Source organism: Arvicola amphibius, chromosome 6 (assembly GCF_903992535.2).
Source record: "Arvicola amphibius chromosome 6, mArvAmp1.2, whole genome shotgun sequence".
Taxonomy (NCBI): Eukaryota; Metazoa; Chordata; class Mammalia; order Rodentia; family Cricetidae; genus Arvicola; species Arvicola amphibius.
Window position 1 is genome coordinate 41,443,295 of NC_052052.2, and position 17,866 is coordinate 41,461,160.

Below are 17,866 nucleotides of genomic sequence, written 5' to 3' on the forward strand. Positions count from 1 at the left end.
ATCCCTGAGCTGGTGGTTCAGGGTTTTATAAGAAAGCAAGCCATGATGAGCAAGCCAGTAAACAGCATCCCTCCATGGCCTCTGCATCAGTTCCTGCCTCTAGGCTCCTGCCCTGCTTAAATTACGGCCCCCACTGCTTCTGGTGATGAACTGTCACATCAGTGGTTCCCAACCTGTGGGTTGCAACCCCCTTGGGGGGAGGAGTATCGAATGACCCTTTTGCAAGTTGCCTAAGACCATTGGAAAACAGATATTTACATTACAATTCATAATAGTTGCAATATTAGTTATGAAGAATCAACAAAAATAAGTTTATGGATGGAGGTCACCACAACATGAGGACCTGTATTAAAGGTCGCAGCCCCGGGAAGGACGCGAACCACTGGAAATGTGAGTAAACCAAACTCTTTCTCCGTAAGTTGTTCTGGTCATGGTGTTTCATCACAGCAGCAGTGACCCTAACCAAGACCCTTTCCCCTTTGTTACAAAACTGAGAAATGAATAAGACCACGTGGTTGCACACTCATCCAAACAGGTGCTGTTGAGGGCTGAAATGCAAAAGCTCTATTTTAATATGTCTGGGCTTGGAATATCTTCACAGGTCTCCGTTTCAAACACTTGGTTCTATTGGGGAGGGCTTAGTAGGCTTTTGGGTCATTGGAGACACACCTGTAAAGGGGACCGAGAGACCCCCAACTCCTTCTTGTATCTTCTTTGCTCCCTGGTTTGTGACTTGTTTTCTCTGCCACACCCACCCATTGCGATATGCTGTTCTACCACAGGCCCCGCTGGCCATGGAGTGGAAGCTCTGTAAATGTGAGCCAAAACGAGCTTTTCCTCATTATCCCTCGACTAGCTCAGGCACTTCGTTATAGTGAAGGAAAGCTGACCAGCAGAAGGAATGCTGAAGATGTAAAATACAGCCTGGAAAACTGGGGAAGGGGTTTCCTAACGGGCCCCTTGAAGAGAGCTTCGGAATGATGTTCACCTGCCGCACATGATCTAGTAAAATACCCACTGTGTGTACATTTGTGCAAAACTTTTATTGAGAGTTAAAACTTGAGTCTCCTGACTCTGGGTATTTAAGCCTCAGAGCTCTGGAGGCAGCTGGGGTGAGCCAAACTGCTCACACAATAGTTACAAATCCAGAGAAGCTCAATTGTAACAAAAGTTTATCACTGTGTCATGCCAGCCCAGAGTGGGTAAGAGGTTGAGCAGTTCTCCAGTGATGCAGAGACCCTGCCTCTTTCCAGCTCGGGCTCTCCCACCCTTCCGGCATGTGCATCCAGCCACAGTGAGGGGACAGCCAGAGCAGATGTACTTCTGTTCCCGGTCACTGCAGAAAAATACTTAAGCCTGAGGACACACCTGGTTGTAAGGAAGGCTGGTGGTGTGCCCAGGTGAGGGTGGCGTTGTCTTCTGCTGGAGAGCCAGTGGGTTCCTCCAGGTTTTGGATGAGGAAATCTACACAGGAGCAATTAGCTTGTCAAAAATAGTTGGTCACAACCAAGTGACAAAGCCAGGACAGCGGCCAGACCTCTGATGGCATGTCTGGTGCCCGAGGACAGCGCCCACCCGACCTGAGCTGCCGTCCTCTCTCATACCACCATGTCATCATTGGAATGACAGAAGAAATGCATTTGCTCCCCGCTTCCCCCCACGTTCTTTCAGCTTGTGTCTGTGGGTGTTCGTGTTCAGACAGGACATCAGAGCCGAGTGGCAACACCCGCTGCCGAGTCCTGGTTTGACTCCACACTGTGGTCCTCTGAGCAAAAAAAAACGACTAAGACTAGCTTCCAGGCTGTATTTTATTTTTACAGAAGCGGTGGCCCCATAGCCACAGGGACGTGTGTTCTGGAGAGTAGGCATAGTGCCTGAGGCTACAAGAGCCCGATCAAGGGATTCATGCCTTCTCCCTGGTCCCCATGACCAAATTAAAACAAAAAAACCCAAAAAAAACAAAAACAAAAAAAACCACACAGCACACACTGCCACAGCCACCCCCTCCCCCCTTCCCTTTCAGTAACAGCCAATTCAGCTTTCCAGTCAGGCCGTGGCTACAACTCTGACTTTCCAGAACACCTTCATGCAGCCAAGAAACCAGAGTCACGGAGGGGAGAGGCTCGCTCTGGTGTCCCACATGCACGGTCCTGTAGCAGCGAGGTGGCTCCACCAAGCCCCTGGATGGCTGGACGATGACAGGAAAACCTGGGACCCAGCTCACCGCGCTTGGAAGACGGCCGGCCACTTTTCAGGCAAGATATTATTGGAGCCAAACACTAAGCTGAAGCTAATGTGATTCAAAATCCCTTCCCTTCCCAGGTCCTGGGGCGTGTCTGTGGAGGACTAGAATTTGGTTCTTTAGGGTGACACATGTTGCTGGCATCACTGCCGCAGTCCCAGTGGCTCTGGGATGGAGGCTCGAGCGGTGGAAAGATGGTACTTTAGATATCACGCTAACTAACCTAGCTCGCATCGACCATTCATCTGCAGCAAGCAGAGTCATCAGTCGGGGAGGACGAGGATGCACACGGACCACCGAGAGAGCCCGTGCCAAGAATGCATGCTGCACAGACAGCGAAGGGAAGACTACTTCCTTCACAGGCCAAGTGGATGCGGTGGTTCCTCCGCCTTCCAGCAGCCACAAGTGCTCCAGCCTTCACAGGACCACACTGGCACTGTGCAGTATGTCAGCTCTCGGCGGCATCAGTGAGCATCCTTCAATTGAAGTATGACTCTTAAGGGTTCTGGCACGTGCCAGACAGATGAAAATGACGGGAGCTGGCTTGGGGGTGGGAGGAAGAACTTGAGATGATGGACAGTCCCTAACTGTCACCTGGATCGTTTATGTTCCCCCAACTTCTAACACTAGGCTTCCTACTGTCTAACACAGAAAGGCTTCAGGAGCTCTTACATTTCAATGAGACTTGAGAAAACAGCAGCTTAGCGGGGACTGTGACCAGCTCAGCTCTTGAATTCTGGCTTCTCTTCCAGGACGTGATCCCCCCCCACCCCACCCAGGAGACTCTGGGTTTTCAGCCAGGCCAGGCAGTTCTGAAGGTGGGGCTGTACAACCAACCACACTTCACTAACAAGGCAGAAGGGCCTTAGCGGCCCCTCCCTCTGGAACGGAAATGGAGCTAACTTTCTCTGAGCTTAGGATTTGTAAGGCACTGAAATTAACTAGAGCTGGGGGTGGGGGAACATAACGGGGGGAATGAGTGACCCTGGAAGCTTTCCTTCCAACCCCAGGGAGGGTCCTCACAGTAGCACAGGGCAGGCACCCCTTTCTTACTCAGTGTGGGAACCACCCCTATGTGACACAGTCATGAGCAAGCGCCCCCATTGTGACTCAGTGGATCTTAGAGGAGGTCTGGATGGAGAGAGTCAAGACCAGGAAGGTCAGGCTTCCCATCTTGAGATATCTTTTCCAGGAACAGTCCTGAGTGGGCCAAGAGATGGCTGGGGTGACCCTCGGGCCTGCACACACAGGAAGAAGGGGCAGGATGGCCCAAAGATGGCAGAGAGGACTTTGGACTGGACCTGGCTTTGGCACAGTACATCCTGGGCCTGCCCGCCCATCATATGCCCCGCCCCCCTGAGGTCCGGGGGGGAAGGAGGAACCTCCTTTGCCCCCATGAAGGGCTCTTGTGGCTGATGCAGGCAAAGCAGGTGCAACCCCAAGGCACCCCCTTCATCGTGCCAGCCAAACCTGTGCACAGGTGACCTGCGGGGAGCAGGAGTCAGGTGTGAGGTTGAATGGGAAGCCGTGGCCGTGGCTGCCACTCGTGAAGCTCCTCCCACACAACCAGCCCTTTGTGTAGATGGTGGCCCACAGGCAGGAATATTTACCTCCTTCCGCAGATGAGCACGGGGCATAGAGGGGCCAAGTGACCAGCCCAGAGTCAGAGTCGCACGGCTAGTGAGTGGCTAACCTGGGAGCGGGACTTAGGACTGTGTGACTCCAGATCCCGTGCTCTTCCTTCCTTCTGCTTGCCTGAGCTGCCCTGGAGATTTCTGGAGGGGTTTCTTTCTGAAATCTGGGAAAGCAGAGACGCTGGAGCGAGGGAGAGCAAGTCCATTCCCATGCATCTGGCTCCTGAGGTGCCCCGCTCAGTGCCTCGCTGCCTTGCAGATCTTGTCGTACACCTCAGGGAAGGCGTCCTGGCAGCCGAGCTGCTTGCGCAGCTTGTGGTACAAGGAGCCATCAAACATCTCCCAGAACTCCTCCCGGTTCATGTAGCAGTCGGCGTATAACATCTGGAACCTATATGGGAAGGAAGGGGTGAAGGTGTGAGGATGGGCAGGGTGGGTGAGAGGGTCCGTGTGCCCCGACACCCCAGGCCACTCACCCGTGCACACTCCGCACAAACTTCTCCAGCTGCCTCATGCAGGACCTGGCCTCGAAGTGCTTCACGCGTGGCTCCCCATACGCCCCAATGTCCACGTAGAGCTCAGCCTCATCTCCCTTGGGGTGCACCAGTCCTGGCTGGCTGGGCAGGATGAACGGGCACAGCCAAATGGGGTAGACCTGAGAGGCCAGGCAGGCAAATGGGTTGGTCTCAGGTAGCAGACACAGGACTGGCCGGCCCACATCCCACCAAGGGAGACTTTGAGTTTGCAGCACTTGCTAGAGGCTCCTGTTCTCTGCTTTGGTTTCCTCTCCACCCCTGCCAGATACTCCCACTCTACCTCATGGGGCCAGCAAGCCCACCAGACCCTTCTTTCTTGCTGCCCTGGCTGAGTGGGCTAAGATCCTCGTTTTATGGTTGGAGGAACTGAGGCCCAGAGGGCAGATAAAGCTGGGTGACATGGCTCTAGGGAAGAGCTCTGGGTCCCATGGGAGCATGCCCGCCTGGCCACCCGGCTTACGTGGATGTCGTTTTGGAAAGTGTGCAGGGCCTGAGACAGGCACTTCATGGGCACCAGCATGTCCTGCACCACGTGGTGCTGCTCGTACAGCTTGCGGAGAGTCTCGCCCTGGGTCAACTTCAGGAGGGAGATCTTGGGGGGCACCATCCAGCCAAAGAGGTAGCGGAAGATGGGGTTGTTGCCAAAAGGGATGATATCCTAAAAGACAGAGGAGGAGGATGGGAAGACAGAGCCACGGCCAGGTCCTCGATCCACCCGGGACAAGTACTCCAGGGTGCGAGCCCCTCGTTAAACGGCGGCGGGGGGGGGGGGGGGGGGCTTTACCAGACGGAACTGGGTTTGATCCCCATCTCGCACATTTACCAACTATGATGGCCTTGGGCTAGTTACAGAACTTCTCTGAGCTCAGCTTCCTTATCTGGGAAAAATGACGCGTGAGGCAAACAGAGATACTGTGACCCCCGCCAGGAACTCAATGATAAGACGGTTGCCATTCCTGTTCTCGAGATCAGGGTCAGAGTGAATCGCATCCCATAAATATCTGCTAAATGAATGCTGTCCAGTGAGAAAAGGGATACGCAGAGAGCCTGAGCAATGTTTCTAAGGTCACGCAGCAGGGATGCACTGGGTGGGTGGAGTCAAGCTCCACAAGGAGTCTGTTGCATTGCACACAGCCAACCATTCATTCACTTGCTTCCCTTGTGGAGACCCTGATGGGCAGATGCCATCTTTACCCTCATGCCCTGGGTGCTGTTGCTTCCCCAGCATACCCTTCGTGTAGAGGACTAGCTCACAATGTTCCTCCCAGCTCTGACCTTGCCACCTTCCTAAGTCCCCAGTGTGCAGAGAGTACCACAAGCCCTGGAGCCTTGATGCCAAGGGTGGGTGGGTGTCGGAGACAAGGCATTCCAGACATGCTTCCTGTCCTGAGATCCTCTCTCGGGAGTGGAGGGTACACGACAGAACTGGGACAGAGAGTCAGAGGCAGCTCCCGAAGGTCCCCTGGAACAGGAGCCCAAAGCAGCAGTATGTGCCAACTGCTAAAAGCCGGGTAGCAGCACTCACCCATCCCTGGAATCAGAGCTCTCCTACAAGGCTGCTAATCCGCTGTCCAGTCTGCTAGATCCACATAGCAGTACAATGAGGGAGGCCAGAGTCAGCCCACTGTAGCCACATCCTCCCATCTAGATGTCTCTGGCCTCCGCCTGGCTAGGAGAATTGGAGAGTACCCAGAGAAACTGAGTATCACCCCTCCAGCCCTTCGCACAAACTGCCTACCATGCCTCACTCTGTTGCCTGATGTAGAGCCATTTATTTAAGTGGGTCTACATTGATGAACACTTAGATCATTCAAAGATTATCCGTGAGGCTCCTCTGCCTATGTCTGCCCATCAATACGCACACTTGCTGTTAAGTTCCTGGACACGGGCAACTTTAGATTAAATGCTGCGGGTCTCTTTAAAGGGATCCTATTTCAGAAGCTTGTACCATCTTATACTCTGAAACTAGAGGCAGACACTGCTCCTTACACGCCCACCAGCAATGTGCGGTCACACTTCCAGATCCCTGCTGTTTCCCTGACAGGTAAGCACGGTGAGAAGCCTGCTTTTAGCTCTCAGTGACACCATGCCACCTTTCTCAGAGCCACTGGTTTCTATCAGCCGACACCGTCCGCCTCAAAAAGCAGTGTTTAAACACTCTTCTTTCCCCTCTGCTACTGCCTTACAATCCGTCCTTTGTCCCCTTCGTGACCCGGGGTCCCCAAGGCCCTGGCTTCACTCTTGTCCTGTCTTGCCAATACACTGAGGCCACTCATCCCAGCAATCTCCCTCAAGTTGCTTCGTCCTCGGGCTCCTGCCCCCTCCCTGTTGCCTGTATCCGGCCTGCTACTGGCCATCTCTGCTCGGGTGGGCTGGCTGCAAGGCCCCAGCGACGACCATGGATCCCAGAATCTCCTTTCTTACCATGTTACTCGCCCCCACTGGCTAACAACTGCTATGAAAATGGCCACGGAAGATGACACAGACCTAGCCTATGATTTAACAGAAAGACGAAGGTCAAAAGAGGACGTTCATGTACCAAAAGCAAAACAGTCCTTGTACGCTTATATATGTATGTAAATGCATGCCCGCAGAGGTGACATGTAGCGGTCAGAGGACAGCTCTGGTGTTGCCCTTGCTTTTTACCTTGTCCGAGATAAAGTCTCTTTGGTTGTTTGCTGCCCTGGGTATCAGGCCAGCTGTCTGGGAAGCTTCCAAAGATTCTCCTGCTCCACCTCCCATTAGGAGCTCTGGGATTATAGAGGTAGGTCATCATGCTTAGCTTTAAGTGGGTTCTGGGGATTCGAACCCAGGTCTTCACTCTTGAACAGCTAATGCTATACTCACTGAACCATGATCTCTCTAGACCAAAGGTAGTGGGTGTCAACCCCTGGCCCAGACCAACCCCATTGTGCTAAGGATTGAACTTATGGCTTCATGCGTGCTAGGCAAGCTGCCTATCACTGAGCCCCAGCAAATGCTCTTATATTTAGAAGAATGGTAAAATCCATGCTAATAACTTAGAATAATTTTTTTACTTATTATGTAAATACTTATGACAGGACAAAGAAAAAGGATATTTTAGGACTTTTAGAGGCCCTTTAGACCTGTTCTGTGCATTGGGCCCCACAGGTTACCTAGCTAGCCCTGAACTTGGTGCTGCTCGGTGACCCAAGTCGGGAAGGAAGGGAGATACTTGAGCCGGCCAGGTTGGTCCCCTGTGAGGGGTGGAGGACTGACTCATCACCCAGAGTGCAGGTTCAGCCGGTGGTTTTCAAAGACCCTTTTTCCTCCTGGGAGGAAGCTGAAGTGAAGGTGTACTGAAAGGAAAGCCTACATCCTGAGACACTTGGTGTGTGTTCCTTATCAGAAAGGTCTCTGCTTAGCTGGGGGGCCCACCCACTTCCCCAGGGACTCACGAAACTGGGTTCCTCCTCAGGAAACCACTCTAGGCAGAAGGGAGAGGAAAAAGGCTGATCTAGGGCCAGAGGTGTGGGTAAAGCCCATTGATCTCTACAGGAACAACATTCTGCAGGCCAACTCTGCTTGGCGCTCCTGCGGGCCAGCTGAAGCCTTCCTGTGACTGACAGCTTGGCTTCTGCAGCCGGCTGTCGCCCAGTCTTATTTCCCTATTGCCTAGCATTTCTAAGTCCCAAGAGTAAATAATCTCCAGGTAAGCAAACACAGGTTTAAACACCTGTTCTTCCAGTTCCTTCCTGCAAAGGAAGGTGATTTAGGACAGTGTTTACCTGACAGAGCAACAACAGACAGCAAGCTTCATTTTGAGCACAGACTATCACAGTTAAAGATCTCTCTCCCTCCTTTGGAGATGGGGCTCAGCGCCCCTCAGCTGGAGTGGGTTCAACTACATGGTGCTATCAGTTGGGACGTGGTGGCAGTGACTGTCAACCGTGACATGAAAGGCACACTGCAGAATATGCCTGAGTCTCTCCTGGGTGATCTTTTGTGGGGGTTAGACAGCTCAAGGAGCCCATTAGGCCGTGAGTAAGGGTTTTCCTCATCCATCACCCATTGCCTCACACTCATGGATACCCTCCTGGAGCCTGACCACTGCGATCCCCTTACCCCACTTTCTTTCTTTAATTTTTTTTTAAAAAAGAAAACAAACATCTGTTTTCATTTTACATACAAATGCCAGTTCCCACTCCTTCCTCTCCTCCCATTCCCTTCACCTGCCCCCTCCATCTCCCACCTACTCCTCAGAGAGGGTTTGGCACATTGCTTTGGGGAAGGACCAAGGCCCTCCCCTACTATATCTAGGCTGAGCAAGGTATCCATCCAAAGAGAATAGGTTCCCAAAAGGCCAGTACAAGCAGTAGAGATAGATCCCGGTGCCACTGCTAGTGGCCCCTCAGTCTGCCCCAGTCATATAACTGTCACCCACATTCAGAGGGACTAGTTTGGACTTATGCTGGTTCCCTCCCTTTCCTGGTGGAGTTGGTGAGCTCCCATTAGCTCAGGTAAGCTGTTTCAGTGGGTGACCCCATTATGGTCTTGACCTCTTTGCTCATATTCTCATTCCTCCCACTCTTCAACTGGACTTGGGGAGCTCAGCCCAGTGCTCAACTATGGCCCTCACCCCAAACTCACGGCACCCCTCAATGAGGCCCTGACCACCGCATCTGCTCACCACACACTCATGGCTACCCCTCGCTGGGCCTGGTCAATTGCAATCTATCACCCCACATCACCGAGGCCTGGGCCACTGTGTCCCTTCCCTTGCACAGATGTACAGAACAGCACTGCGTTCTCATTCACCCTCGCACACCGCAGTTCTACTTCGTGGAGCCTGCGGTCACTATCACCTTCATTTCCACGCAGTTTGTGATTCTAATCCCCACACCTGCGATGCCCCGCACGTTGGTACCCCAGCTCCCCAGCCTGCTTGCCTGTCTCTCTGCTGTCTCGTCTTTCGCTGAGCTCGGCTATTGCTCTCATGTCGTATCTCGGAGCAGCTGACAACACTGTCACCATGGCGATCTAATCTCAGAGCCAAATCAGTCCTGGTGCATCTCTTCCCAGAGCCACCCATACCACACTCACTCACTGCGGATGGGACCACTGCAGTGCCCTGTCACTGCTAGAGCACAAAAGTATCATCCAGTCGGTCCCAGACAACCAGTGGTCTATCTTCATTTATTCCACATTTCCTACTGTCCAGGTGCCCCCAGAGGTGGCCTGCTACTGACCTGGCACCCGCTGTCACAGTGTGAAAACCCACAGCCACATGCTGGCCTTGCCATGAGTTCACGGTCCCTAGTCGCAGGAAGCTGAATCCCCTGGCCACGAACTTCCTATTCTGTAAGGAACAATTCACATGTCCCCCTCTCAAGTGGTCTGTCACCACGTCTCAGCTGAAATTCCTAGTTCTGACTTCCAGAAATTACAGACAACCAAAAGGGAACTCTCGACTTCCCACCTCCCAACTGTCCCCAACTTCCAGCGACTGTTCTCTCCCACACATGCTACCACAGGAGGCCACTTTCTCAGCTGAGCCAAGGACTCATCCCACTCTCTAAACACCCCCACCCTATACTGTCATTTTCCCCATCAGCCCCAGGACACAGAACCATGATGTCACCTCTTCTAAAAACAATCACAGATCCTTAATCCCACCCTCCTTCCACCATCTGTCCCGTGTCTATTTGCTTTAAGTAGCCTCTGAGATTGGTTTTCACGATCCCATTCTTTCAGACTCAGCCTTCCGGGTTTCACCTGCTATTCAAAGCTGGTTCTATCCCTTTGTCTCACTTAGCAATCTATTCTGAAGGCCGCCAGGGCTCTGGCTAAAGGACCTTCTCTTCTGCTGGTTCCTCTCCCTGGGACCCAGGACTGGATGTCTTCATGCACCTACTATCATGGTTTTAAATAACATTCCTCAAAAAGAAAAGAAAAAAAAAAAAAAGGCCAGGGGTGGTGGAATAGGCCTAAAATCTCTGTATTTGGAGGGAGAAGGTAGAAGACTGGGGTTGGTCTCACTGACATAAAGACCAGCATGGGCTACATGAGACTTTATCTCAAACACAAAATAACCAAACAAAAACCCCCACAACCTCAGAAACATTTCCCCGCCACCAAGGCCCATATTTACACACATGGTCTTAACCTTGCTGAGGCCCCCTGGTCCTCACACACATGGTTGCCTGGCTAACAACTCAAGATCCCATCTGTGTGCTCAAAGCAGTAGCTTCAACAGATGTGGTCAAGACAGAACGTCCAGTGTCCTCTACCATGCCTCCCCTGCTTCCCACAATAGTTAGGGGGTCTCCAACCTTGAGCTCAAGCCAACCTGTCTGGAAATCTTGCCTGAGTCCCTCCAGCTGCTCTTCGCCTCTGTCGCCTCCCAGGCAACAGACATGTTTCATCTCTTTTTCCACGATCGCTTAGCCCCCGACCTACCTCACGCTCCTTCCAGCTACCAAAGATTTCCTTTAAGATTAAAAATAAAAAAGTAGGACACATCGCCTTCCCGATCAAAGAGCCCACTGGCTTCCTATCACACCTAGAATAAGCATTAAGTTCTCACTTGACCTACAAGGAGCCACGTGACCCAGCCTCTGGCTGCTGGGTGACCTCATTCTGCACCCTGGCTCTAACTCAGCAAACTTGCTGTGTTTCAGACGTATGCAGCCTGCAGGGACAACAGGGCAGTGAGGTCCTGAGCGACTGCCTCGCAGAGGAGATGCCGATGTTCAACCCAAATGAAGGCGCTATAGCCTTGGAGCCAGAGCTCCTGGAGGCAGGCATGGATGGGGGTTATAGCCTTGGAGCCAGAGGCAGGCATGGATGGGGGGGGTGGTGGTGGTGAGCAAGGATCTTCCTGATCTCACATCTGTCAACAAATTCTTTTGTTTTTTGAGACAGGGTTTCTCTGTGTAGCTATGGAGCCTGTCCTGGAACTTGCTCTGTAGACCAGGCTGGCCTCGAACGCACAGAGATCCGCCTGCCTCTGCCACCCAAGTGCTGGGATTAAAGGCGTGCGCCACCACAGCCCGGCTGTTAATAAATTCTTAAATAAGACACTGAGCAAAATGGGCAAGTTAGGCTTCACCGACATGAAAAACATGTGTGTCAACAGACGCTTAAAACTGTGAAAGCAGCGTGCAGGATGGAGAAATATCTGCAACTCGCGTGCGTGTCTGCTATTGGTTTGGCATCCAGAGCGTGTGAACGACAAACACAAGCAGCCTAGGGAAAGACGGACAAAGCGTCCAGTGAGATGGGTCAGTGGACAAAGGCGCTCGATGCCAACCCTGATGACCTGAGTTTGACCCCGGGGATCCACAAAGCGGAGGGAGAGCACTGGTTCTTGGAAGTTGTCCTCTGACCATCGTGACATGTGTTACACACATGCAAACACACACACACACACACACACACACACACACACACACACACCAAAACAGATGAATGAATGGTCTACAATTAAACAAAAGACCCCAAAAATGGGCCACAAGCACTTGACACAACGCTCAAGATCAAACACCACCGGGACAGCACCGCCTTTCTGAGGATGGCCGTAATAACAACAATAGCTTACAGATCAGAAAATCAGTACTGCCTAAAACAATGGGGAAGCTGGAACACTGCTAGGTGAAATGTGACCCGCACAACCACTGTGGGAAACATTTCGGCAGAACCTCTGCCAATTCGAGACAGAATTACCATAATCCAGCAATTCTACTTCTTATGTGTGTGTGAGTGTGTCCCCCAAAGAATGTGAGAACTGTTTACTTTCTCTTGTGGTACAAAGAGAACACTTGGGACCCTATCGAAGTGGCAGCTACCCAGCATCAGGAGTGTACTGCGCTCCCCAAACTAGGCACCAGACCCCAGTTAATTCTCTTGGCCCACAGCTGGCCATTCCTCTGTTCAGGGACTCTACTGGAGGTTCTGAAAGATAAAGGGGGTCTGCCTGCCTTCCTCAGAGTATGGCCCCGCTGTCAGTGTCAACAGCAAAGGCCAACTTCTCACGGCAGCAGCCCAAACACTGCTCCGCTGGGCCATTCACTTTACCAAAAGGACAGAACGGTGGCCCCAGTGTGAACGACCTGCTGTCTCAGGAGAGCTAGGGCCTTGAGAGAGTCAAGCCTCACCTGGAGCTCCCAGAAGATGCTGCGCGTGTGGCGGTGGTAGTAGTGCCGCAGGGGAATGTACTCGAGGCCCTCCCGGTTTGTCTTCAGGTAGTTCTCCACATGCTTGAAGAACCACGGCTTGTAGTAATTGCCGATGCTATTCAGCTGAAATGACAAGAGGGTATTGTGATCGGGGAGTGCCAGACACCACAAGGGAGCCACCAGGGAGTAACAGTGATCCAGCCGTTTTTCAAAGCTCTGGCATGTCAACTGTGGCCTTGGAGAGCCTTCAAAGCCAGGCGGCTTGGGCACAGCAGGCCCTCTCCAGCAGAGAGCAGACACTCAGTGACCTTAGTGCTGAGCACAGGGCCATGGAGCCGGTTCTGGCAGTCTAGGAAATTGAGTGGCCCATCTTAGCCAGTGACCTGATTCAAACAGAAGTCAATGTTCACAGTGCCAGTGACACTTCAGGGCTCTGCACAGGTTAGCTTCCTGCTGCCCTCACTGAGCCAGTGTGGATCACCTTCACTGTCGCCCACAGCTCCAGCTCCAGCCAACCATGGCACTTCCTTCCTGTTCCCAGACTTGGCTCCAGTCCTCTGGGTTCAGTACTTTCCCTATAGTCCCCATCTCTTGGAGGGAAGCTCAGGTTACAAGTCCTGGTCTCTGGCTCTGTGTCCTCCAATGACACACTGAACTGTTGGCTTATAGCTCTCAGAGGTTCAGGCTTTGATCTGGCTGGTCCCAAGGTGACTTAGCTGCTCAGACCCCCAGCTCCCTCTCCTCTGGAATGAACTCTAGGCAGGTTCTCTTGGGAAGGCAGAAAGTTCTAGAGCTGGGAGGCTGGGGCACATGTTGCCTGGCTATACTCTACTGCGTGAACTGCTGCAGGCCCCTCCCTTGATGTGGGATGTCCTTCTGTACAAGTGTTGCTTTTACTGGCTGATGAATAAAGCTATTTCAACCAATAGCTTAGCAGAGTACAGCCAAGTCGGAAATTTGAACAGAGATATAGAGAGAAAGTAGGTGGAGTCAAAGATGCCATGTAGCTGGCAAAGAAGGACGCCAGAACCTTACCTGTAGGCCACAGCCTCGTGGTGATACACAGATTACTAGAAATGGGTTAATTTAAGATGTAAGAGCTAGCTAGGAATACACCTAAGCTATTGACAAAACAGTGTTGTAATTCATATAGTTTCTATGTGATTGTTTGGGTCTGGGTGGCCAGGAAAATAATGAGCACTCCCTGTTTGCATTCCCTGTTTACACTCCCTAACCCTGTTTCCTGCGTTTGTGAATTAACAATAAAAAATACATACATGTTTCAGGGCTTTATTTCTCTCTCAAAACAAAACAACAACAAAACCAAAATAAATAAATACGATAAAATAAAACAAAAACAACACACAAAAAGCAGGCCATACCACACTGTACATACTGTGTACCAATCTGCTCTTCCCACATATAAGCTAAGCTGATCCTTTAGCCTACTTGTCTCACTTTCTCTATGGCAAGATATTGATGCTGCTGACTGGAGCGGCGGATAGGTCAAAACACAAACACAGGACACACCTAGCCTGGGCCTGGCCCACAATGGGCCACAGCATCAGTTCCTTGCTCTCCCCCTGGCTTTCAGCCTTTCCCTCCACAGTCAGCACCTGCCACCCTCTGGGTATCACCCTCGTGTGGGGCCTTCTCTGCGCCAGGCAGTTCTGCACAAGAGCCTGTTTGCCCAAGTTGGCTTCCCTGTGGGGAGTGAGGCCTCTGCTTGGTAACAGAAGGGGACCGAAACTCAGCAGCAGACGGAGCAATTTGATCTAAGGTAGCTGAGGCCGGGCCATTTGCCTGGCAGTGGCATCCACTGTGTAATTAAGTCGAAACTTGGGGTGGCTTGGTCCAAGGTCTTAGGGAAGCACAGTGCCAGAGAAGTCCTGAAACGATAAATAAGCCAACCTAACCACCACTCAGGACACACGGCACTTGGGAAGGCGAGGCAGCCGCAGATGCTCACTCTGGCCTTAACATATCCACAGAGAGCAGCTCCTGACTGGCTGTAAAGTGGATTATGTCTTCACAGGAAGCCTCATCCTGGATGGTGCCACCAGAGGGCCCATCACAGTGCCTGGCTGGCTTCTAAACTGGGACTTTCGGCCTATCTTACAGCATCCTGTTCCAGCTCGGCTAACATCTGTGTCCCCGTCTTGCTTGCTAGGACAAAAGGCAAGAATCTCTGGCCTTTGGGCTCTCCTGCCATTTGTCCTAGAAGGATCTTGGGGCCTTTGTTCCCTCCTCAGGAAACATAGGGATCATCACTTAGATGGCATCTAATCCATCAGATGATGGTAAAGTTATTTTCACACGGTGAGTGGCTTCTCCCCTTGGCCCTTCCCCTCAGCTTTATGCTGTGGACAGCCTCTAAGGAAAAGCCCGGGAGAAGCTGGAACACCTTTGGACCAGATTCCCCCGATAAGTGATTAGGGGTGGAGTGGGGGCCTCACAATGACGAGGCCTGAGGCCACGAAGAGCCTGAGGACTTCAGCTCCATGGCCGCTGTTGCCACTAGTGCTCCTGGATACCCTCCTCCAGACACGCATCCCACCAGGAGTCGATGCTGTGGACACAGCTACACTCTAGAAGCTGGGACTCAGGGACCCACATCAATCAGGAGCCAGAGACCAGACTGCAAATCTGCTACGCTCACTGGACCTCTCCAGGAGCCTCGGTCCCTCACTGGGCTCATTTCCTAATACGGAGAGGGAACTGTTCCACATGATTTGTGAATCCTTTTTAATTATTGCATTTAACTAATACCAGGGCCTCATTCACACTAGGCAAGCACCGTACCACTGGGCTACACCTCTAGCTCTCCTTTCCAATTAAACAAAACAAAATTTATTTCTTCATTTATGTAGTGTGTGTGTGTGTGAGACAGAGGACAACTTGTGGGAGCTGGTTCTTTCCTTTTGCCCTGTAGGTTGCAGGGATCTAACTCAGCCTTGGTGGGAAGTATCCATATCCACTGAGTCATTTTGAGGCCCCCAGTTCTAAAACGTTTGACGTTTGACGAGTGTAGGTACAGGTCAAGAGCCTTAAGTGGCGCCTACACTTTGACGCACTAATTCTACTTTAAGATATTCTCCAAGGTCTCACTGCTCCACTAATTGAATTAATAAACAAAACTGGAAGCAACTTACATTTCCAACCACGGACAGTGGTTTTCATAAGCAACAGAGGGCATCTGCTCAATGCGCTCTTCTGAAGACATTAAAATCAACTAAAGCCGAAGGGCACAGGACAGCACTTACCCACCGGACAAGGCAAATTTGAAGAGGCGATCGCAGATAAAGGTAGACAAACTAGAAAACTCTGCAAAGGTGTGTTCAACCGTGCAAGTAACAAGAGAGCTACAAAATAAAGAGGCACTATTTTTAACCTTATCAGATTGGCAAAAATCAAAGTGTGATCCTCTCACTACAGCTGGCAAGGAGATGGGGAAAGGCCTTCAGCCGCCTGCTGCTGGGTGCAGGCATGAGTACCCCACTGAGGGCTGTGGGGTTTCATCCACCCCTATTTTAGGGTGCTTACACCTTGGCTCAGGGTTCCATTTCATTCATAAAAACGCTGGTGTGTAAGGACAAGAAAAGAGTCTTAAATCAGGGCCAAGTACTTACATTCAAACAAGTGGCCCAGAACAGGGTAAGAGCAAGACATACCTAACCACGTATGCTGAGCTATGCATGGCAGACTGTGGAAGTGGTTAGTTACGGTGTGTGTGTGTGTGTGTGTGTGTGTGTGAAGAAATGCACCTTAACTTTCTAACTTAAAAACTTGAAAAAGGTTTTACATATGCACGGTGGGGGTGGGGAACGAAATGAGGAACAGCTAGTTAGCTTTGGGTCATGTGTATAGGTCTTTCACTTGTTCATAGCTCCACAACTCTTAAAATGAGCACAAATACTTTCTGAATGGAAAAAAAATCCTCTATTAAAAATTACTTGGTTGACAGGGATGGTGGCACACATTTTTAATCCTGGAACTTGGGAGGCAGAGGCAGGAGGATCTCTGAGTTTGAGGCCAGTCTAGTCTACATAGAGTTCCATACCAGCCAGGACTGGTTTGAAAACAAACAAACAGAAACAAAAACAACAAATATATTACATCACTGACTCACACCTATAATCCCAGAACTCACACTCGAGAGACTGAGACAAGAGGATGGTTATGAGCTGGAGCTTAGCCTATATTACACAGTGAGTTCCAGGACAGCCTGAGCTAGCATGTCACCCTGTCTGAAAATAAATAAAAATTAAAACATTACACACTTGTTACGTATAATTAAAATATGTTAACAAAACATTAAACGTTGTATGAAGATGAGGGTATGCCCATTTGGTTTGGAAGAGTTTCAAGGTAATTACCTAATCCTAACTCTGCCATCCTATGGAAATTTAAATTAGCCCTTGGAGTATCAGTTTCCTTATCTAAGGCATGGGCTGTTGTTAGACATTAGGTTTTATCTAACATGAGGTGAGCACGTGACAGGTAGCTGGCAGGAGTGGAGAAGACAGGACTCTTGTGGCCCCTAACACAGCTCTAAAGGAGCCTGGTCCCGGCATCCTGTTGAACTGCCTGCCACAAGCAGTCAAGGAGAGGCCCCGTCCCAGCTACCTATCTTTCCCTGGCCTACCTTGCTGGGCTCTACGTCATCCGTCATGACCCCTGTCATGATGACAGCCTCATCTAGGGAGTACAGCAATCCTTCCACAAAGTGGTTCTCCGGCCGCTGGGACTCGCGGGTGAATTTTTCACAGATGGTCTCCAGGCCCCGAACCGGCTGAAACCGCAGCTTGACGTATTTCTTGGCAGGGATGATTCGGATCTCGGCAGCCACCAGGAAACCCAGGGTCCCACAGGACCAGGGCACAGCATAGAAAAGGTCGGAGTTTTCAGACTGTGAGACAGAATTGGCACGTGCTGAGAACCCGACCTCTAGACATGGTCAATCAAGGAACATATAGGGCCTGGGCCAGATTCCTGCCTACTGCTCTCTTGAGCAATGTACATTATAATCCGTACTTAATTTTCCCTCTGCAGTTCCTACTTTATGTTTAATCTCCTACTGCTCCCTCTATCGGGGATGCTCAGCTAAACAGCATCCACTACCTGCTACTGAAGCCTAGCCCCTGAACCACATACTACCCAGCAAGGTCATGACCAAAGACCCGACAGGAAGGACTAAAGGGGCGCCCCAGTGCCGGCTAAACGAGATAGATCGCTATTAGAGCCAGGGTAGCCAAGAGGCATGAAAATGTGAATGTGCCCCCTCCTCAGTGGGCACTAAAAGCGACAGTGCCTTTT

The 17,866-nt window shown here is 51.3% G+C and overlaps 1 protein-coding gene across 1 annotated transcript in view; it reads right to left on the reverse strand.

Moving 5' to 3' along the window:
* Nucleotides 1-1,790: 1,790 nt before the first annotated feature.
* Dhcr24 (24-dehydrocholesterol reductase) overlaps nt 1,791-17,866 on the reverse strand; it is a 30,918-nt gene continuing 14,842 nt past the window's right edge. Inside the window, exons 5-9 of the mRNA XM_038332405.1 lie at nt 17,196-17,459; nt 12,530-12,673; nt 4,873-5,070; nt 4,353-4,531; nt 1,791-4,267 (exon numbers count right to left, since the gene is read on the reverse strand). Of these exons, the coding sequence (XP_038188333.1) occupies nt 4,114-4,267; nt 4,353-4,531; nt 4,873-5,070; nt 12,530-12,673; nt 17,196-17,459 (939 nt within the window). The 3' untranslated portion in view covers nt 1,791-4,113. The remainder of the gene's footprint in view (nt 4,268-4,352; nt 4,532-4,872; nt 5,071-12,529; nt 12,674-17,195; nt 17,460-17,866) is intronic.